The 20716-nt window shown below is 42.3% G+C and overlaps 1 protein-coding gene across 5 annotated transcripts in view; it reads left to right on the top strand.

The window, feature by feature from the left end:
- BCAS3 (BCAS3 microtubule associated cell migration factor) overlaps nucleotides 1-20716 on the top strand; it is a 1583483-nt gene that overhangs the window by 844003 nt on the left and 718764 nt on the right. For all 5 annotated transcript variants that reach the window (XM_077482133.1, XM_077482136.1, XM_077482134.1 and 2 more), the window contains one exon: nucleotides 17195-17295. In XM_077482133.1, coding sequence (XP_077338259.1) covers nucleotides 17195-17295 — 101 coding nt within the window. The remainder of the gene's footprint in view (nucleotides 1-17194; nucleotides 17296-20716) is intronic.

The following is a 20716-nucleotide window of genomic DNA, read 5'->3' as shown; positions in this document are numbered from 1 at the left end:
ATACACACATAAACCAACAATTTCCAATATCAATTGTTGAAAAGTTAATTAAAAAGTAGTGCACTTACATTTATAATAAGCTGGCCAGCTCTGGATAGCAACCCATGTTCATGGGACCTGTGTGTATCGCAGTGACGTCAGCACATCGCTCTTCCCTATGCATTTTGTCATATCTGATGTTGTCCTGTGCCCTCCCTATGTGTCTCATCACATCCGACGTTGCCCTGTACCCCAGTTGCATGTGATGCTTATTATAAATGTAAGTGTAATACTTTTTAATTTTTAATTAATTAAATGTCTTATGGTTTTATGCTATGGAAGCCTTTTATTATTCTCTTTTGGGAAACATCTGATAGTACATACCTGTACAAATTGTAACTCCTGTGAGGACGCTCAAATTTGGCTGTATGCAATGAAGGCCCGGGCTGGGTATCAAGCCACAGGCGTGTGTAATCTCCTATAACTGAAATCAACAGGAGTCGGTAAGCGGCAGCATGTGTGGAGGTGGAAGGCAGATATTTTTTCTCATCACCATTCATGGGTGCTAATTTCACAGTGGAGATCAACTAGCAATTTGAATGGACTATTCATAATACATAACCTGATTAATTTTTATATTTGTTCACTATAATGTTGAATTATCTTATTTATAAGCCCAGACTTACTTTAAATAGCAACTTTATATTGGAAACTTAAATGATGACAGATATTAATATTGGAGTATTCCAACCACAAAACAGAAATGTAATATCCAATCCTTAGATGTGGTGGCTGCATTGTTTTTTTTGTTTTGTTTCTTGTCTTTTTTCCCTTGATTTTCACTTTGTGATCTAGCCAGTAATATACTCTCTGGTATAGGGTGCCTGCACTCACTCCTACGCTCTACCTATTGAGGAGTAACATAATCCATGGACAGCAGCATTTCCAGCCTATGGAGAGGGAAGTGTTGGATGGAGTAGTCAATTTAGATGGACTTTACATAAGTAAAAGTCTATTTCTATCTAACATTATTTAATTAGTTACAGCAACAACTGCAAGTAGGCTGTTCCAAACATCTTGGAGAACTAACCACAGATCTTCTGTGGATGTAGGCTGCCTTAAATCCTTCTGTCTCTTCATGTAATCCCAGACAGACTTGACAATGATGAGATTAGGGCTCTGTGGGGGCCAAACCCTCACTTCCAGGACTTCTTTTTCTTTACACTGAGGATAGTTCTTAATGACATTGGCTGTCTGTGTGGGGTCATTTCCCGCTGCAGAATAAATTTGGAGCCAATCACACAACTTCCTGATGGTATGGCATGATGGGTAATTATTTGCCTGTATCTTAATTATAATTATCAGCATTGAGGACACCATTCATCTTACCAAACCTCCAACTTGATTTGCAAAAATGCAGTCCCAAACTTGCAAGGGACATCCACCATGCTTCACTGTTGCCTGCAGACACTCATCATTGTACCACAATCCAGCCTTTTGCGAACAAACTGCCTTTTGCTTCAGCCAAATATTTCACATTTTGACTCATCTGTCCAGAGCACCTGGTGCCATTTTTCTGCCCTCCAGTTCCTATGTTTTCACTCATAGTTGAGTCGCTTAGCCTTGTTTCTATGTCCTTTGCATTAAAACATAGGAGCTAGGTTTATTTCTGAAAGCTTTCGTAATTAACAGCATTTTTTTTTCACATGTGCCTAAAACTTTTGCTCAGTACTGTAGGTTTTAGCCAAACGAACAAGAGCTGAGCATTGTAAGCACCCCTATTTCTGTAAAAAATGGTTTGTCTCAACCCTGTAACCACCGCTCTTGCTGGATAGTTTGGCCTTTTAAATGATGGTAAAATAGACTTACTATCAGCATTAACAGATATTAAAGAGCAAGTTCACCTTTGGTAACCTGTACCATGTTGCCAAAGAGCACCTGCCTGCAGCCCCCCCAATCACCTGCTTTGACAGTGGGCAGGGGATATTCTCCCTGCACCCACCCACATGGCTGCCTCATTCATTTACAGCTATTTTATGAATGAATGAAATCCTATCTGCTAATCTACTGTCTTCCACCACGGCAGATGACTTGTAATTCTCAGTGAACTGTTAGACCCCTTTCACACCGAGGGCATTTTGCAGGTGCTATAGCGTTAGAAATAGCGCCTGCAATCCGCCCTCAAACTGCTACACCATTGTCTCCAGTGTGAAAGCCCGAAGGCTTTCACACCGGAGCGGTGCACTGGCAGGATGTCAGGAAAAGTCCTGCCAGAAGCTTCTTTGGAGCGGTGAGGGAGTGTGTGTGTGTGTTTTTACCGCTTCTCCACCACTGCTCCCCATTGAAATCAATGGGGCAGCGCTGCAATACCGCCAGAAAGACGCTGCTATTGCAGGCAGTTTTAACCCTTTATCGGCCGTTAGCGGGGCACTTTTACCGTCCCGCTAGTGGCCGAAATGCACTGCAAATCCAATGGTAAAACACTGCTAAAAATAGTGGAGTTTTACCGCCGACGCTATGTGTGACAGACAGCTATACTGAGATTCTGTAGGAACCTGACATTGTACTCACGATCTGCTGATCGCATGTGCAATCTTCTACAGGTTTCAGAAAAAATGCAAAATTTTTTACCTACAATATATATATATATATATATATATATATATATATATATATATATATATATATATATATATATATATATATATATATATATACAAACTTAGCCTTTAAAACTACAACATGTTACAGGTTACAAAAATGGTTCTGTTGATGCTAGTGACAGATTGCATCATAAATCTAATTTTTGATTTTGCCCATAGTTTCACTTTAATATGACTTTTTAACCTTTTACCTATTTTAAAATAGATAAGTAAAGTACAATGTTTCACTCTGTTAGTAACCTCCTGGCTAGCAGTAATATGTGCACAGAACTTTTCAATAAATGCATTTGAAGTCTTAGTAGATTGGCGTAATAAAAGCTACCACAGATAGCACACCAACTAACTGGGTGGTGCTACATATGAAACAGCTATTTATATTGTTTTTTCTACATTTTTTAGCACCAGCTCATGATCATTCATGATAAAAGTTTCACACTGCTGCCCATCTTGTGAACTTGCCACCAGAACATTTTAATTGAAGGAAGCATGAGACAGTACACGCACACATATTTTCCTCCTGTTAGGAATGTACTGAATTCAGTCTCCCTGAGCATTTACGATAACAGGAAATAGAAAACAATCATGATGTATGCATGGGTCTCTGCAAATAACTGTCTTGCACATGGCATGTGATTTGATGAGATATTTGTTGGAATACAAGACTTGGTGTTGAGAAACAGTAAGAGAAATACACCATGCTCAATTGAAGATGCAAACCGTATTCTTACATAGAGCATGAAAGAGCCAGTGGTGCCCAGCAATAAGGCCTATAAGCTATATACCGTATATACTCGAGTATAAGCCGAGATTTTCAGCCTCTTTTTTGAGGCTGAAAGTGCCCCCCTCGGCTTATACTCGAGTCATCGCTGTCTGCCCGCTCGATCAGCGTGTCGAGCAGACAGACAGCGGCCATTCTAGAATTCAAAAGCCGCGCCTCCGGCTCCGCCTTCGCCTGTGATAGGCGGAACACTGAATTTCCCAGCAGCCTGTGTTCCGCCTATCACGGGCATCGTCTCATCCTCGTACTACGGACGAGGATGAGACGATGCCCGTGATAGGCGGAACACAGGCTGCTGGGAAATTGAGTGTTCCGCCTATCACGGACATCCGATAGGCGGAACAGCAGTCAGTGGGAAATTGAGTGTTCCGCCTATCACCGACGGAGGCGCGGCTTTTGAATCCTAGAATGGCCGCCGACGAAGAGCTGAAGGACGGAGGCTCGGCTCGGGACGGGACGGGCCGGGACGGGCCGGGACGGGACGCAGGCTGGACGGGACGCAGGCTGGACGGGACGCAGGCTGGACGGACACAGGCAGGCTGGACGGACACAGGCAGGCTGGACACAGGTAGGCTGCACGGACACACACACACACACACACACACACACACACACACACACACACACACACACACACACGGATGCATGGACACACACACACACACACACACACACACACACGGATGCATGGACACACACACACACACACACGGATGCATGGACACACACACAGGGATGGATGGACCCACAGGGATGGACGGACACACAGGGATGGACAGGCATGTCTCACCCTCGGCTTATACACGAGTCAATAATTTTTTCCAGTTTTTTGGGGGTAAATTGGGGGCCTCGGCTTATATTCGGGTCGGCCTATACTCGAGTATATACGGTATGTATAATATGTATTATATACAGTCTCTGAATTAAGGTAAGAAATATTCCTGTATTTGTTTCACCCCCTCACCCCCTAAAATTGCCTGAGTCCTCACTAAATCCAGTGCTGTGCCTGTCTCTCTCCTCTCTCCCTGAATTCACAGAACAAAGAGGCAGCCATTGGCTCCTGCTGTTATCAATCAAACCCTGTGAGCCAAGGGTGGAGCAGAGCTGTGCTGTGTGTTTATAAACACACACAACCCAACTTAGAGGCAAGCCTGCACATGCTCCCCCCCCCATAGGAAGCAGCTTCCTATGGTGGCCCACAGAGAAAAGGAGGTGCCAAGAGCACTCCCCAGAGGAGGAGGTTCAGGGCCACTCTGTACTATGCCCATTCTGTACTATGCCCATTACACAGAGCAGGTACATATGACATGTTTATTCTCAACACCCTTAGTACATTTTTCTCAGTGTCTACAAAAGGAAAAAAACTTCTGATGTATGCTCTACAATCCACATATCATGAATGTACCACATGGCATGAAATATTTATCAGTAGTGCAAATGTTGTATATATAGTGAAAAAAATAAATAAATATACAGTGGTGTGAAAAAGTGTTTGCCCCCTTCCTAATTTCCTGTTCCTTTGCATGTTTGTCACACTTAAGTGTTTCGGAACATCAAACCAATTTAAACAATAGTCAAGGACAACACAAGTAAACACAAAATGCAATTTGTTAATGAAGGTGTTTATTATTAAAGGTGAAAAAAAATCCAAACCATCATGGCCATGTGTGGAAAAAGTGATTGCCCCCCATGTTAAAACATACTTTAACTGTGGTTGTCCACACCTGAGTTCAATTTCTCTAGCCACACCCAGGCCTGATTATTGCCACACCTGTTCACAATCAAGGCATCACTTAAATAGGAGCTGCTTGACACAGTAAGGTCCACCAGAAGATCCTTAAAAGCTACACATCATGCCGAGACCCAAAGAAATTCAGGAACAATTGAGAAAGAAAGTAATTGAGATCTATCAGTCTGGAAAGGGTTATAAAGCCATTTCCAAAGCTTTGGGAATCCAGCGAACCACAGTGAGAGCCATTATAGACAAATGGCGAAGACATGGAACAGTGGTGAACCTTCCCAGGAGTGGCCGGCCGCCCAAAATTACCCCAAGAGCGCAGCGACGACTCATCCAAGAGGTCACAAAAGACCCCACAACAACGTCCAAGGAACTGCAGGCCTCACTTGCCTCAGTTAAGGTCAACGTTCATGCCTCCACCATCAGGAAAAGACTGGGCAAAAATGGCCTGCATGGCAGAGTTCCAAGGAGAAAACCACTGCTGAGCAAAAAGAACATCAAAGCTCGTCTCAATTTCTCCACAACACATCTTGATGATCCCCAAGACTTTTGGGACAACATTCTGTGGACCGATGAGACAAAAGTGGAACTCTTTGGAAGGTGTGTGTCCAAGTATATCTGGCGTAGAAGGAACACTGCATTTCATAAAAAGAACATTATACCAACAGTAAAATATGGTGGTGGTAGTGTGATGGTCTGGGGCTGTTTTGCTGCTTCAGGACCTGGAAGACTTGCCGTGATAAAAGGAACTATGAATTCTGCTGTCTACCAAGAGATCCTGAAGGAGAATGTCCGACCATCTGTTCGTGTACTCAAGCTGAAACGAACTTGGGTTCTGCAGCAGGACAATGATCCTAAACACACCAGCAAGTCCACCACCGAATGGCTGAAGAAAAACAAAATGAAGACTTTGGAGTGGCCTAGCCAAAGTCCTGACCTGAATCCTATTGAGATGTTGTGGTATGACCTTAAAAAGGCCGTTCATGCTCGAAAACCCTCTAATGTAACTGAATTAGGACAATTCTGCAAAGATGAGTGGGCCAAAATTCCTCCAGGACGCTGTAAAAGCCTCATTGCACGTTATCGCAAACGCTTGGTTGCAGTTGTTGCTGCTAAGGGTGGCCCAACCAGTTATTAGGTTTAGGGGGCAATCACTTTTTCACACAGGGCCATGATGGTTTGGATTTTTTTTCACCTTTAATAATAAACACCTTCATTTACAAATTGCATTTTGTGTTTACTTGTGTTGTCCTTGACTATTGTTTAAATTGGTTTGATGTTCCGAAACACTTAAGTGTGACAAACATGCAAAGGAACAGGAAATGAGGAAGGGGGCAAACACTTTTTCACACCACTGTATATATATATATATATATATATATATATATATATATATATATATATATAGATAGATAGATAGATAGATATTAGCTTAAAACATATATATTAAAAGATAAAGTAAAATTTATTTGACCCTAAACCAATATAGTTTTCCTGTACATTAAAAATTCATTAAATTAAAAATGTCCTGTACATATAGACTTTACCACAATTTCTATAGGATTGCTCACTAGGACACTGTATTTGAGTTTTTCCCTTTCCCATAGACGTAATGGTTCCTTAACCACTTCTTTTTTTTTATTGTTTATTTCTTTATTTGACATATTACAAGTTATAACAGACCAAGTTACAATATCAGTTTTATATTTTACAGTTTTGTTTCCTTATACCGCTAATACATCATATTCTCGTTTTCCTATTTATTTCAATTGATCCGTGCAAAACAACTTTTTATATTTTTCTCTTATTCTTACTTGCCACTATCATATATACTACCTAACCATCCTTTAGACACAAGTATTTACAAACATACACACAGACATAAACACAAAAAAAAAACAAAAAAAATAAAAATAAATAAATAAATAAAAAAATATAAAAAACACACGCACTCTCCGGGCGAAAAATCCATAGCGTAGTTTCCATAGTGAGTTATATATCACAAGCTGACAAAGGAGGAGAATGTTTATACCCACATCTTCCTTTGAATACTGCTTTTACTGTCCCACTCAAACAGAAAAAGAAAAACTATACTAACCACTCAATACAGACTCCCCCATTACCAATGAGGGTGGAGCTACCCGTGGATCCGATATCCATCGTTTCCATATTTTAATCCAGTTATTGGATTCTCCCCTATTGCAACCAATTTGTTGTTCTTTCAAGATGTTTTCATTTACCTGAAGACGCCAGTCCTCAAGTAAAGGTGCATTCGAAGATATCCACCTTAGAGCAATTAACTTACGTGCAATAAACAATAGTCTGGTAACTAATATCATCACCTCCCTGGGAAAGAAACCTTCCTCGTCCAAATATCCCAGTAGACATGTCATAGGGGTCCTGTCGATATGCGTATTACATGTAGCATTGATTGTATTAACCACCTCTTGCCAATATCTAGCCACTTTTGGACAATTCCACATCATGTGTATTAAATCCGCTGGAGACTTTTGACATCTAGGACACTCTGGAGAATCGCGTCTGCCCCACCTAAATAATTTAACTGGTGTTCTATATACCCTATATATTATAAATAGTTGCGTCAGGCAATGAGCCGGTGATAATGATACTAGGGGTACCCTTCTCAAAATAATTTGCCAGTTTTCATCTGAGATGTCCCCTATGTCTCTCTCCCAGCCTGTTCTACCCGGGCTGACAACTTTATCCTGATATAGTCTCATCAATTGACCATATAAAGACGAGATCAAGCCCTTTTTTTCCTCCCCCCTTGCTAATGATGTTATAAGTGGGGTAGGTTTTATCACTATCTTTTCCCTTCTAAACTGAGTTTGAATCGCATGCCGTAATTGTAAATATTTATAGAAGTGACTAGAAGGCAGTTGAAAGGATTCTTGCAGGTCCTGAAAGGAGCGCAGAACGTTATGTGTAAACATCTGTTCTATATATTGAAGCCCCTTAGAGTGCCAGCTTTCGAATCCCTCCAATTTATATAGTTCTTTGTATTGCTTATTCCCCCAAAGCGGGGAGTATTTTGAGACTCCTTCAAATTTCATTATACTCCTCATTTCCTTCCAGACTCTATTCATAAGTGTCGTTGTTAGACCCCTACCGGTGTTACCCAGGGCTCCGGATTCCAACTGAGCCACAAGATTATATCGAAAACTGTTATTTAACAGTAAAACCTGTATGGGGTCTTCCCAATTACTTTCCCCCCAGCCTGCAAAATGCTGAAGCTGGGAGGCTATGAAGTAGAGTCTTGGCTGTGGTACCGCTAATCCACCCCAATCCCTTGCCCTCTGGAGAATTGATAACTTAATTCTCGGGGTTTTTCCTTTCCACAATAGCCTACGAAATATTGATTCTGTTTTTTTGAACCATTTTAAAGTTATCCATATTGGTGAATTATGGAGTATATATAACAATTGAGGGGTCCAGATCATTTTTATGAGATTTGCACGGCCTACCACCGATAATGGCAATTTGGTCCACGCCATGCTCTTAAGTTGAAATTTGTTAAGAATAGGTGACAAGTTATCCATTAAATAGTTTTCTATTCTAGAGTTTATAATTATTCCCAAGTATTTAAATGATGACACTATTTTAACTTGAGGGGCCTCTTTTAACCTGGACAGACTAGGATTGTCTAAGGGAAGTAGTACGGATTTATCCCAATTAATAATGTAACCAGAAAACGATCCAAATTGTTTTATTAGTGACATTAAGGAGCTTAAAGAACCTTCTGTATCCCCAAGAAACAGTAATGCATCATCAGCATACAAGGAGATTTTTTCAATCCTCGTTCCTCTAAGAAATCCGCAAATAGATTCTGCCTGTCGAACGGCCTCGGCCAGTGGTTCAAGGGCCAGTGCGAATAGTAAAGGAGACAGGGGACACCCCTGTCTTGTTCCTCTGTATAATGGGAAAAATTCTGAAACCGTGCCATTTATTTGCATACATGCCCTCGGAGTGGCATACAGCATCCTGATCCACCTTATAAACTTGTCCCCCAGGCCAAACAAACCCAACACCTCCCACAGATATGTCCACTCGACACTGTCGAAAGCTTTCGCAGCGTCGAGTGACAAAATCGCTCTTGTCCCAATATTATCAGTTGGTATTTGCATATTCAAATAAAGCCTCCTTATATTAATAGCTGTAGACCTTGTTGGGATAAAGCCACATTGGTCACGATGAATCAATCCCTGCATATGTCTACTTAGTCTTTTAGCCAGGACCCTGGCTAAAATCTTAGCGTCCGAGTTCAACAATGATATCGGGCGGTAGGATTCCGGAGCCAAAGGGTCCTTTCCCGGCTTTGCTAATACAATAATACAAGCATCCCTCATAGATTCAGGAAGCCTGAATGATTCCAAAGCCTGGTTAAGGACCTTCAATAATTCTGGAAGCAAAACCTCACCATATTGTTTATATACTTCTGAGGGTAACCCATCAATACCCGGGGCTTTATCATTTGGACTTTCTTCCACTGCCTTAATCAATTCCTCCAATGTCAGAGGAGCACCCAGTTCTTGTTTATCATTTTCAGAAAGAGAGGGGAGTTTTAAAGGTTCTAAAAACTCTCTAAGTCTTGTCTCGGAACAATTAACTTTATTTTGATATAAATTACTATAAAAATGAACAAAGGATCGCATTATTTCCTTCTGGTCATAAGTAATATCTCCCTCCACTGTACGAATAGCAGAAATAATTTTACTATCTTCTTGGGATTTAGCTATTACTGATAGCATTCTGCCTGATTTTTCCCCTTCTTCAAATCTGCGACATCTAGACAAAAAGTCAGACCGCGCAGCCTTTTTCATAGAAGTTTGTTTATATAATAATTGTGCATCCTTCCACACCCTACGATTAGAGGTAGTAGGACTCTGAATATACTGAACTTCTTTCTGCTGCGCCTCTGCTGCTAACAGCGATTCCCGTTCTCTACATGCTTTTTTGTAGACGCTTATGGCCTTAACCAATAATCCTCTCAAAAATGCCTTCATGGTGTCCCATACTACCTGAGGTGATGTTGAGTTATTATTAATTTGAAAAAATTCAACTAAGGCCAACCTCATTTCATCCCCCTGATGGGGAACTTTAAACCAGAAAGCAGGAACTCTCCAGTTAGACCTAATTTTAGGCTTTATTTTATCTACTGTTACTACTAACGGTGAATGATCTGATAAATCTCTCGTTAAATAATAAACATCAGAAACCCAAACAATAGCTGAGTCTGTTCCCAAGAACATATCTAACCTTGATAGGGTCTGAAAAGTACCAGAGCAACAAGAATATTCTTTAAAAGATGGATTCCTAAGCCGCCATATGTCATACAGTCCAAGCTCCTGAATATAATTGTAGAATGTAGTATTCACATTAGGGCCTGCTGGATATCTGTCCATGCTGGGATTACATACATTATTGAAATCCCCCATAATAAACATGGGGGTCCCTGGATTATCAGCCAATATCATCCCTATCTGTCGCATTACTTCACTGTTATATGGAGGAGGGATATAAATAGACCCCAAAATACATTGCGTAGAAAACAGTGTACATACCAGCAAAACAAACCTACCCTGTGGATCTATCCTTGCTTGCTTGCAGGAAAACTGGACCTTTGAGGAAATTAATATACTTGTTCCTCTTGCGTAAGCTGAATATACTGAATGGTATTGAGTAGTGTACTTTTTATTCTGTAATAAGCTAACAGTATCTTTAGTTAAATGTGTTTCCTGCAAGCAAACAATCAACGGGTCATGCTGGACCAGTTTATTGAACATAGCACGCTTTTTAATAGGGTTCTTAATCCCTCTAATATTCCATGACCATATTCTGATCTTATTATCCATTAATAATTATATATACACACACATGACATGGTGCCCATATTGTCCACATGATCCCCAAAATACGGTAAACCATACAACAGTAAGTCATTATACGGTCTTCCTCCATTTGAAGAGTTACAGACCTGACCAGCCCAACATTCAGTTGATCTCTTAAGCGTATCGTACTGTAATAGACATAAACAAAATAATACAACAGCATCAAGCAGTAACATGTAAATTGTCGCCCATACACACACACATACACCCATACACACACAAAAAACAAAAAAGAAATAAAAAAATAAAATAAAAAACAAGAAAAACGGAAAAAAAAACAAAAAAACATTGTTTCCCGCAGGAAGGTGTATACAGGGGAGAAGGAAAAAATCCATCCAGGCTTGAGCCCTAATGAGGAGGAGTTCTTGTACTATTGCAAGTACAAAAGCAAAAGCAGGGGCTCCTGCCTAAAAAAAAAAATATATATATATTAACCACTTCAGTCCCAGAAGGACTTGCCCCCTTACTGACCAGAGCACTTTTTGTGATTCGGCACTGCGTCACTTTAACTGACAGTTGCACGATCGTGCAACTTTGCACCCAAACAAAATTGATGTTCTTTTTTCTCTCAAATAGAGCTTTCTTTTGGTGGTATTTGATTACCTCTGTGGTTTTTATTTTTTGCGCTATAAACAAACAAATACAGACAATTTTAAAAAAATGCATTATTTTTTTTAGCTTTTGCTATAATAAATATCCCCCAAAAATATATAAAAAAAACATTTTTTTTCCTCAGCTGATTCTTCTTTTGGTAAAAAAAAAATCACAATAAGCGTATATTGATTGGTTTGCACAAATCTGGGATTTTTATTGTGACTGCTACATTATGGCAAACACATCGGACACTTTTGATTCAGCAATCAGTGCTATAAAAATGCACTGATTACTGATTAAATGACTGGCAGTGAAGGGGTTAACCACTAGTGGGACATGAAGGGGTTAAGTGAGTCCTAGGGAGTGATTCTAACTGGGGGGGTGGGCTTCAATACATTTGACAGCGATCACTGCTCTCAATGGCAGAGAGCAGTGATCTCTGTTATGTCACAAGGCAGAAATGCCTTGTTTACAAAGGCATATCCTCGTTCTACCTCCCCGTGACACAATCGTGGGCACACGGCAGACATCGAGTCCGTGGGACCTGGGGCCACGGAGAACACGGTGGGCGTTCGCCCACATCACCGCTTGTTAAACGCTTCCCGACCGCCTCATGCAGATATACTGCGGCAGAGGGGCACATACAGGCAGATTAACGTACCTGTATGTTGCCCTTTAAAAGGGGACTTGCGGGCACACGTCCACTGGGAGCTCCGTGAGCATGATCAAAAGGTCCCACGGACTCGATGTCCGTGGGGATACCCACGATCTTCTCACAGAGAGGAAGAACGGGGAAATGCTAATGTAAAAAGCATCTCCCTGTTTTGCCAAATGACACTGACACTGATCACAGCTTGCGGTGATCAGTGTCGTGTCACACACAGCCCCCCCAAGTTAGAATCACTCCCTAGGGCACACTTAACCCATCCAGTGCCACCTTGTGGTTAACCCCTTTACTGCCAGTCACATTTACTGCATTTGTTAGGTAGAGCCCCCATTACCACCACATACTGCACATGTGCAGATGAAGTTGGCACTAGCAACTATAGCTGTATTCTTTTTCAGTACACACAGCCATCCGTAGGTTTGATAGCAGGCTGGTACTGGACCTTGCAGATTCTTTGATGGGGATGGGTTGAGACCAGGGAAATAATAAGTAATTAGCATCTAATAGAATAGGATCTTGCAAGATTTCCTTCATTTGATAAAGTTACTACATGTGGTGCCTTTCTTAGTATTTGGTATAATTCTGACATGCCAGAAAAGCAGGATGTTGCATATAGTCAGTGCAAAGACCAGAGCAATGGGTGAAACCCAGCAGGTCCACCCCACTATAGGCTGCCTGCAGAAATTTACAGGGAGTGAATACTAGACCAGCAACCCTGCACAGCAGTGACCAATTATTATTACAGGCAACTCCTGTAAAAATGTAATAAAGAAAATAAAGTGGAACTTTGAATGAAGCATAGCTGCAAAGTAGGTATGCAAGGACTTATTTGAAATTAATTAACTAGATACAAAATTTGAGGGTAAGAAAATATAACATGGGTAACAATAGTATCAATTGATTATCTTGTATTTCATATATGTATACACACAAACACATATTACAACATGATTTGCAATGGTAATCAACATCTCGTTAAAAAAAGCCATAGTTAAAAATAACATAAATAATCTTCAATTGATTGAAGGATAAGACATTGTAGATAAAGTCAGGGAGAATTTCAGACACATGCTTGCAAATGGTAGCATAAAAGCGCTCTACGCGTTTCGTGGAGTTCATCCACTCATCAGGAGCAGTTCCAAGGTTAAAATGATCTATAAAAAGATAAATGAATGCACGAGGATCAGACAAAAACAGCACAAAGGGCAGAGGAGCAGAGAAGGGGAAAGAGACACAGCTCCCCCAAACACTCTTACCTACAATGAGACTTATACTTAAGAAAAAAAAGTTGGCAGATGGGGGCGCTGTGGAAACAAGCCTCCATCAGAGCTGAGGCAAAAATCTCAAGGACCACAATGTACCACAGTTGGTTGGGGGTGACACATCTAAGGAACTGTAATCCCCAGGATAACCATGTATAAAAAATACCAAAGGACCTCTGTAGGGGAATAAATTAAATAAATATGTGAAGATACCTGCACAAAGGCAGATAAATGAAATTACAGTCCAGGGGGTGATTAAACCAGTGACTGGAATCAATAAAGTGAAGGGAGCCATATAGCCAAGCCCAGTAGGTTGGATACACCTAGTGTAAGGCCGCGTACACACGGGCGGACTGTTCGCCCAACTTTGTCCGCTGAACAGTGTTTGGGCGGACAGTCCGCTCGTGTGTGGGCTTTCAGCGGACAGTTTCAGCGGACAGTTGGACGAACAAGGTTTTTCGGAAATTCCGTAAAACTGTCCGCTGAAACCTTGTTTCAGCGAACAGTCCGCTCGTGTGTAGGCTTGTTCGTCAAACAAAGTTGCACGCATGCTCAGAAAGGATTTTCACGCCGAAAGCTATAATGCAGTGTATAGGACGTCGTATTTTTCGTCCCGTCGTACGTGCCGTTCACGTCATCACGCATGGTTTCAGCAAACTGTTCGTCCGTCGTGTGTGGCCATGTCCGTCCATGCTAAGTTTGAGCGGACTGTTTGCCGAAACTGTTGGACGGACAAAGTTGGGCGAACAGTCCGCGCGTGTGTACGCGGCCTAAGGGATAAAATCAATGTGAAAGGTGAAAAACAAGAGATGAACCAAACAAACTATAATTACCAAAACTGAAGTAGGTGAGTATCAACCAAGATACATTTAAATTGTGAAAAAAGAGCTCAACTGGCCTGTATTAACTGGTGGTAAAATATAGCCGAAGTGACCACCTACGTCTCGCTGCAAGATCTAGGGGGAGGCAGCATCAGCGTCCGAACAGCTGATAGCATCCGGCAGCCGGCGCCCCAAACCTCCCCCATAATAATCGCAGATGGACACTCGGCAAGCTGACACATGGTGCCATCAAGTGACGTCATGCGCACGGCGCGCGGGGCGTTGATGCGATGAGGGACCCGCCCAGGAGGCTGCGTCCACGAGGGAAGAGGGAGGGCTCCTGAGCGCATCACAGCTCCGGAACTAGGAATGCACACCAGCAGCCAAAACAAAAAAAATGATTATAAAAAGGTAAATATATACAGTAAAAAGCCCAAAGATCTGACCCGATCCAAATGCAGTCAATAATACTAAAGATAATAATTGAATGCTACCGCAGTAATATGCATCCATCCCTAATGTCTAGACAAAAAAAGGGGGAGGGGAAATTCCTGTACAAACTCCTGTACAAAGGCATGGTGGATTAAAGCACAGATCTGTAAGAAATACAGAAGTACACCAAGATTCAAGCAACACCAGAAAGTACACATGGGTCTTCAGTTTAGACAATATTTGTTAGATTTCAGAATTAAGTTTTTTTTTTTGTTTTTTGTTTTGAAGCAAGATCTGCTGGTTAGGGACAGTTCAAATTAAAGCCGGTCCCCTCTAGCATACAGCAGGTGACTCGAGGTTTGCTAAAGGTAAGGTGTCTTTCACACTTGTACAACCTGAAAGCCACGTGACTATGATGTGACGTCACTCAAAGCAATGCCTGTGTAATTTTGAAGTCTATGGACCTCAAGCCCTTTTATAGTCGGACCAAAGTTGTGCAGGGACTAATTTGAAGTCGCACAGATATGTATTGTACTCATTGGAAATCATGGGGTACAACTTGTAATACGACTTTGCAGGAAAAGTTGCAACAAGTATGAAAGGGGAGTAAATAGACTGTGCAATTTGGTAGGTGTAGTTGCCCTCTGCATGTGCAGTTGCTCCAACGCTTAGTAAATGAGGTAAAGCTTCACTTTGCAAAGAGTACCCAATCACATGCAGGAAAAACAGCAATGTTGCTTGCACATAATTGTAAACACGTAAATTTATTATAATTTACTAAACTTTGGAGCAATTGCCTAGTCTATTTGCTTTTAATAAATGCACCCCGATAGCCTCAACTCGGTATGTTTTTTTTTCTATGACAGTATTTAGCGTTCCTTCCCTCCAATCAGCTCTCACAGGGAACTCTGTGCTCTAGCGCTGCAGTGTGTGTGTGGCAGATCTCCACCCCCTTTTTTCTCTGCAGCTGAGAAAACATATTTGATCTGTGTGTTTTAGAAGGTTGTTCAGAAGAAATGGCTGCAGATAATCAGGTACAACTTATGTAGAATGATTTGTTTCAGCTCTCTTATCACCTAAGACTAGTGACTTCACTGTACTGGGTATATGTATAGGTTTACATCCCACTTTAAATTACACCTTCTTTTACATGGGTTTTTCCTCTCCCATTTACGTACACTGTTTGCATTTAGAAATATATTTATTGATGTTTTATTGAACACACATTAACCACTTGCCGACCAGCGCACGACGATGTACGTCGACAGAATGGCACGGGCAGGCAAATGGGCGTACATGTACGTCCCTTTAAATTTGCCGCCCTGCCATCGGGAGCGCGCCGCCGGCGGCGCTCTCCCGCACTGGTCGGGACCCCCGTGAGTCCGGTCGCAGGACCCGCGGTCTCGATCGCCGCGGGCATCCCCGCGATCGTCTCACGGAGCGGCCGAATGGAGAAGTGCCGTTGTAAACAACATTTCTCCATTCTGCCTAGCAACTAGTAACGCTGATCTCTGCTCCATGTGATTGAAGCAGAGATCAGTGTTCACTAAATGAAAGCCCAACCCCCGCACAGTTAGTAACACACCCCTAGGAACACTTAACCCCTACACTGCCACCCACTGGTTAACCCCTTCACTGCCAGTGTCATTTACACAGGAATCACTGCATTTATATAGCAGTGATTACTGTATAAATGACAATGGTCCCAAAAATGTGTCAAAAATGTCCGATGGGTCCCCCACAATGTTGCAGTCACAATAAAAATTGCTGATCGCCGCCATTACTAGTAAAAAAAAAAATAATAAAAAATTATTAATAAAAAGGCTATAAAACTATCCCTATATTGTAAACGCTATAACTTTTGTGCAAACCAATCAATAATCGCGTATTGCGATTTTTTTAACCAAAAATATGTAGAAGAATACGTATCGGCCTAAACTGAGGGAAAAAAATGTTTTTTTTTTATATATTTTTGGGGGATATTTATTATAACAAAAAGTAAAAAATAATGCGTTTTTTTCAAAATTGTCGCTCTATTTTTGTTTATAGCGCAAAAAATAAAAAACCGCAGGGGTGATCAAATACCACCAAAAGAAAGCTCTATTTGTGGGAAAAAAAGGACGTCAATTTTGTTTGGGAGCCACGTCGCATGACCGCACAATTGTCAGTTAAAGCGACGCAGTGCCGAATCGCAAAAAGTGGTCTGGTCTTTGACCAGCAAATTGGTCCGGTCTGAAAGTGGTTAATCTGTGTCTTTTAAATCTGTTTGGAGTTCAGGTGTAATGACTTAATCGTTTTCTTAATGGCTAAAGAATGGCTCTAATCATGCATTCTAAAATCTTGTTTTTCAGTGGTTCCTCCTGGAAGTCCTGGTCCCATCACACGGCATGGTTCCTATGACAGCCTAGCGTCAGACCATAGTGGCCAGGAGGATGAAGAATGGCTTTCACAGGTTATAAATTAAATAATATAGTCATATTTTTCTGTAAGGCTACTGGATATTTGAAACTAGTGTGTCTGAGTGTTGCTTTTGACAAATTTTCCTGACGGGCCAGGAAAAATGCCAAGGCCAATGCAAGTTTTCTTCAAGACAGCCAACATAGTCATGCATGGTGCACAACATTTCAGATGTACACTTGACTCTTTTTATACACTATACTTGATACTACCTTCACAGTTAATAGCAAACTTATCTAGGTGCAAAAAAGCTCTATTCATTTTGATAGAAAGTTTAGTATTAAAAAAGTAACTAATAACTTTTTTGTTAAAAAAAGAAAAAGTGGCAATGTTTGGTGTCACTGCTATTATTGTATTAATGCATTTTTTTTTCTATGTTAAATTTACACTATATTACCAAAAGTATTGGGACACCTGCCTTTACATGCAAATTAACTTTAATGGCATCCCAATCTTAGTCTCTAGGGTTTAGTATTGAGTTCGCCAATCTTTTGCAGCTATAATAGCGTCAGCTCTTCCGGGAAGGCTGTCCACAAGGTTTAGGCATGTGTCTGTGAGAATGTTTGACCATTCTTCCAGAAGTGCATTTGTGAGATCAGGCACTGCTGTTGGGCGAGAAGGCCTGGCTTACAGTATCCGCTCTAATTCATCTCAAGGGTGTTCTATCGGGTTGAGGTCAGGACTTTATGCATGCCAGTCAAGTTCCTCCACCCCAAACTCGCTCATCCATGTCTTTACGGACCTTGCTTTGTGCACTGGTGCGGAGTCATGTTGGAACAGGAAGGGGCCATCCTCAAACTGTGCCCACAAGCGCATTTGTGAGGTCAGACATTGATGTTGGATGAGAAGGCCTGGCTCACAGTCTCTGCTCGAATTCATCCTAAAGGTGTTCTGTCTGGTTGAGGCCAGTCAAGTTCCTCCACCCCAAACTCTCTCATCCATGTCTTTATGGACATTGCTTTGTGCACTGGTCCAAATCAATTGGTGGAGGGGTGATTATGGTGTGGGGTTGTTTTTGTCCCTTTAGTTCCAGTGAAGGGAACTCTTAAGGGGTGAGCATACCAAGACATTTTGGACAATGTCATAATCCCAACTTAGTGGGAAGAGTTTGGGGATGGCATGGATGAGTGAGTTTGGTCAAACATTCCCATAGACACACTCCTAAACCTTGTGGACAGCCTTCTCAGAAGAGTTGAAGCTGTTATAGCTGCAAAGGGTGTGGCTGCACTACTGCTGATCTCCTGAGCTCCAGTGAGGCCTACTGATCCAGGGAGCTTGAATACTCCCTATACCCAGAGTGGATGCAGGAACCTGGGGTGGACCCAGGGGAGGATCCCCCAGATGGCCAGAGTACCGGTCCTCCCATACCAGTGTTTGAGGACCTGGGAAATGGCCCAGCTAAAGGTGAAAGCCTGTCGGCCTACAGAAAGAAGGTCTGCGCTAGGATTGCGAGAATCGCCAAGGAGGAAGAGGTTTTGGCGAAGTTAAAGTTGGACTTCAAGCATAAAAAAATTGCAAATGACCGGCTTCACAGCTCTAAGAGAAGACAGATGCGGCCTGAGTTGATGGCTTTGGAGGCCAAAATAGAAAAACAGAGTCGGCTGGTGGCCACATTAAAAGAAACCAGCGGTGCTTTCAAGGAGAAGTATGGCAATGATGATCGCTTCCATACAATGCGCAGAGGGGCCATAGAGGCCAGTGGAGGGCAGGCATCACCAGAGTGTGAAGAACCAAGGTCAGTGCAAAGCAAAAACGTTTCTGTGGGCTTGGACTGTGTTTCTGGTCAGCATGCTGGAAAATCTTTGCTTCCTGTGCCAAGTATCAATATGCCGGCAGAAAATGGGGAAAGCTCTGGTGCACAAGCTGCAGGTGATCAGCAGTCAAATGTTTTGACTGGTAATCTGTCATCAGGCCAAGGAAGCTGTGTGCCCTTCTCACCGCAGCAGGAGGCTATGGAGCAAGATGATCCATCTGAGCCTGTGAAGGGAACAGGTATGTTAAAGATAATTTCAGAAATGGAATCACCTTTGCATGGTTGCAAGTGTACCATGTCTGAATCATCTGAGGATGAAGAAGAGGATAATGATGTCCCCCCAAAACCTTTGAAACATCAGATGACAGAAAAAATCTGGTTTTGTTCATGACTTGCCTGTACAACATAATGGAGGTGTAGTTCCTATGGATGGTGCAGTAGAGGGCAGCGGAGAGCAAGCGCATCTCCTGGCTGAGACTTCCACCTGTGTACAGCCAGTCAGTGAAGGGTGTGCAGACTCTGCTGTGAAGAGTGCTGATAAGGACATCTCCACTGTTGGTAACCCTTTAGTTATTGGTAATGAAGTAAGAATTACCAAGGGTAATGTGAATATTTCTTTGTCAGAAGTCTCTACTCCATCTGTTCCTGACAATAACGTTGTTACTGCTTTATCTAAAATGGGGTCTATAACTAAAAGTGATGTAGGGGATGTTGCAAGGAGTGCGATTATTTCCTATGCTGCAGCGCTGGCTGCACCTGTCCCAAGGGTAAGTAGGGCCAGTTATTCTGCAGTTGCTAGGGGTGATGTGAGTGAAGGTCCAGCTAATCTAACACCATCTGGTAGCTCCTTTAAACGCCGCAATGTGGTCCAATTGAGGTGGACTGGAGAAGGCCCCCCCCCAAATAGGAGAGATGTGGTGGACCGTATTCTGGGGATGGGGTTCAAAGCGGAGGAGATTTTTGCACTTATCAGCCCGGTTGGGTCATATGAGTATGATCTCTCCTTTGTCAAGGCGGAAGGGTTAGATATCTTTTGGGAGCGGTATGAGCAGAGGTGGAAGGAGTTCCCAAGATGGGCAGGTTTGTCACCCAAAGTAATTTCTCGCCAGCCATTATATAAGAACGTCACCATTCTAGTACGTAATGAGTCTATTCCTGCTGCGGATCTGGTGGTGTGGTTGGGGAGATATGCGGATGTCCAAGCCCCCTTGAGGAAAGTTGTAGATGATAGGGGGATATGGACAGGAGGATGGACAGTGTTGGTAAAACTGCATGTCACGGGTAATGTTGTTAAGCACATCCCTTCGTCTGCCTTTATAGGTCGTGACAGGATTATTACCTTTTATGCAGGTCAACCAAAGCTGTGCCATCGCTGTGGGGAAAAGGGGCATTTTTCCAGTTCATGTTCTGTGCAGAAATGTTCCCTCTGTCAGGGCTTGGGGCATGTTGCAAAGGACTGCAATAGTATACGTTGTAATCTTTGTAACAAGTTAGGTCACCCCTATAGCCTTTGCCCTGAGGCCCTCCATAATCAGCCGGAGGTTGTGGAAGAACTGCTGAGGATGGAGGAGGAGGAACGTGGGGAGCAGCAAGGGGTTGGTGGAACTGTTTCAGCTAGTCCTGAGGACCCCCCCCAGGAGTCAGTTTCCCAACCTGAAGGTGT

This window comes from Lithobates pipiens, unplaced genomic scaffold (genome assembly GCF_037356315.1).
Source record: "Lithobates pipiens isolate NorthernLeopardFrog02 unplaced genomic scaffold, aLitPip1_a1.2 Scaffold_16, whole genome shotgun sequence".
In the NCBI taxonomy this organism is placed as follows: domain Eukaryota; kingdom Metazoa; phylum Chordata; class Amphibia; order Anura; family Ranidae; genus Lithobates; species Lithobates pipiens.
The sequence above is the reverse complement of the archived record's forward strand: the minus strand, read 5'-3'. Positions and strand labels throughout refer to the sequence as shown.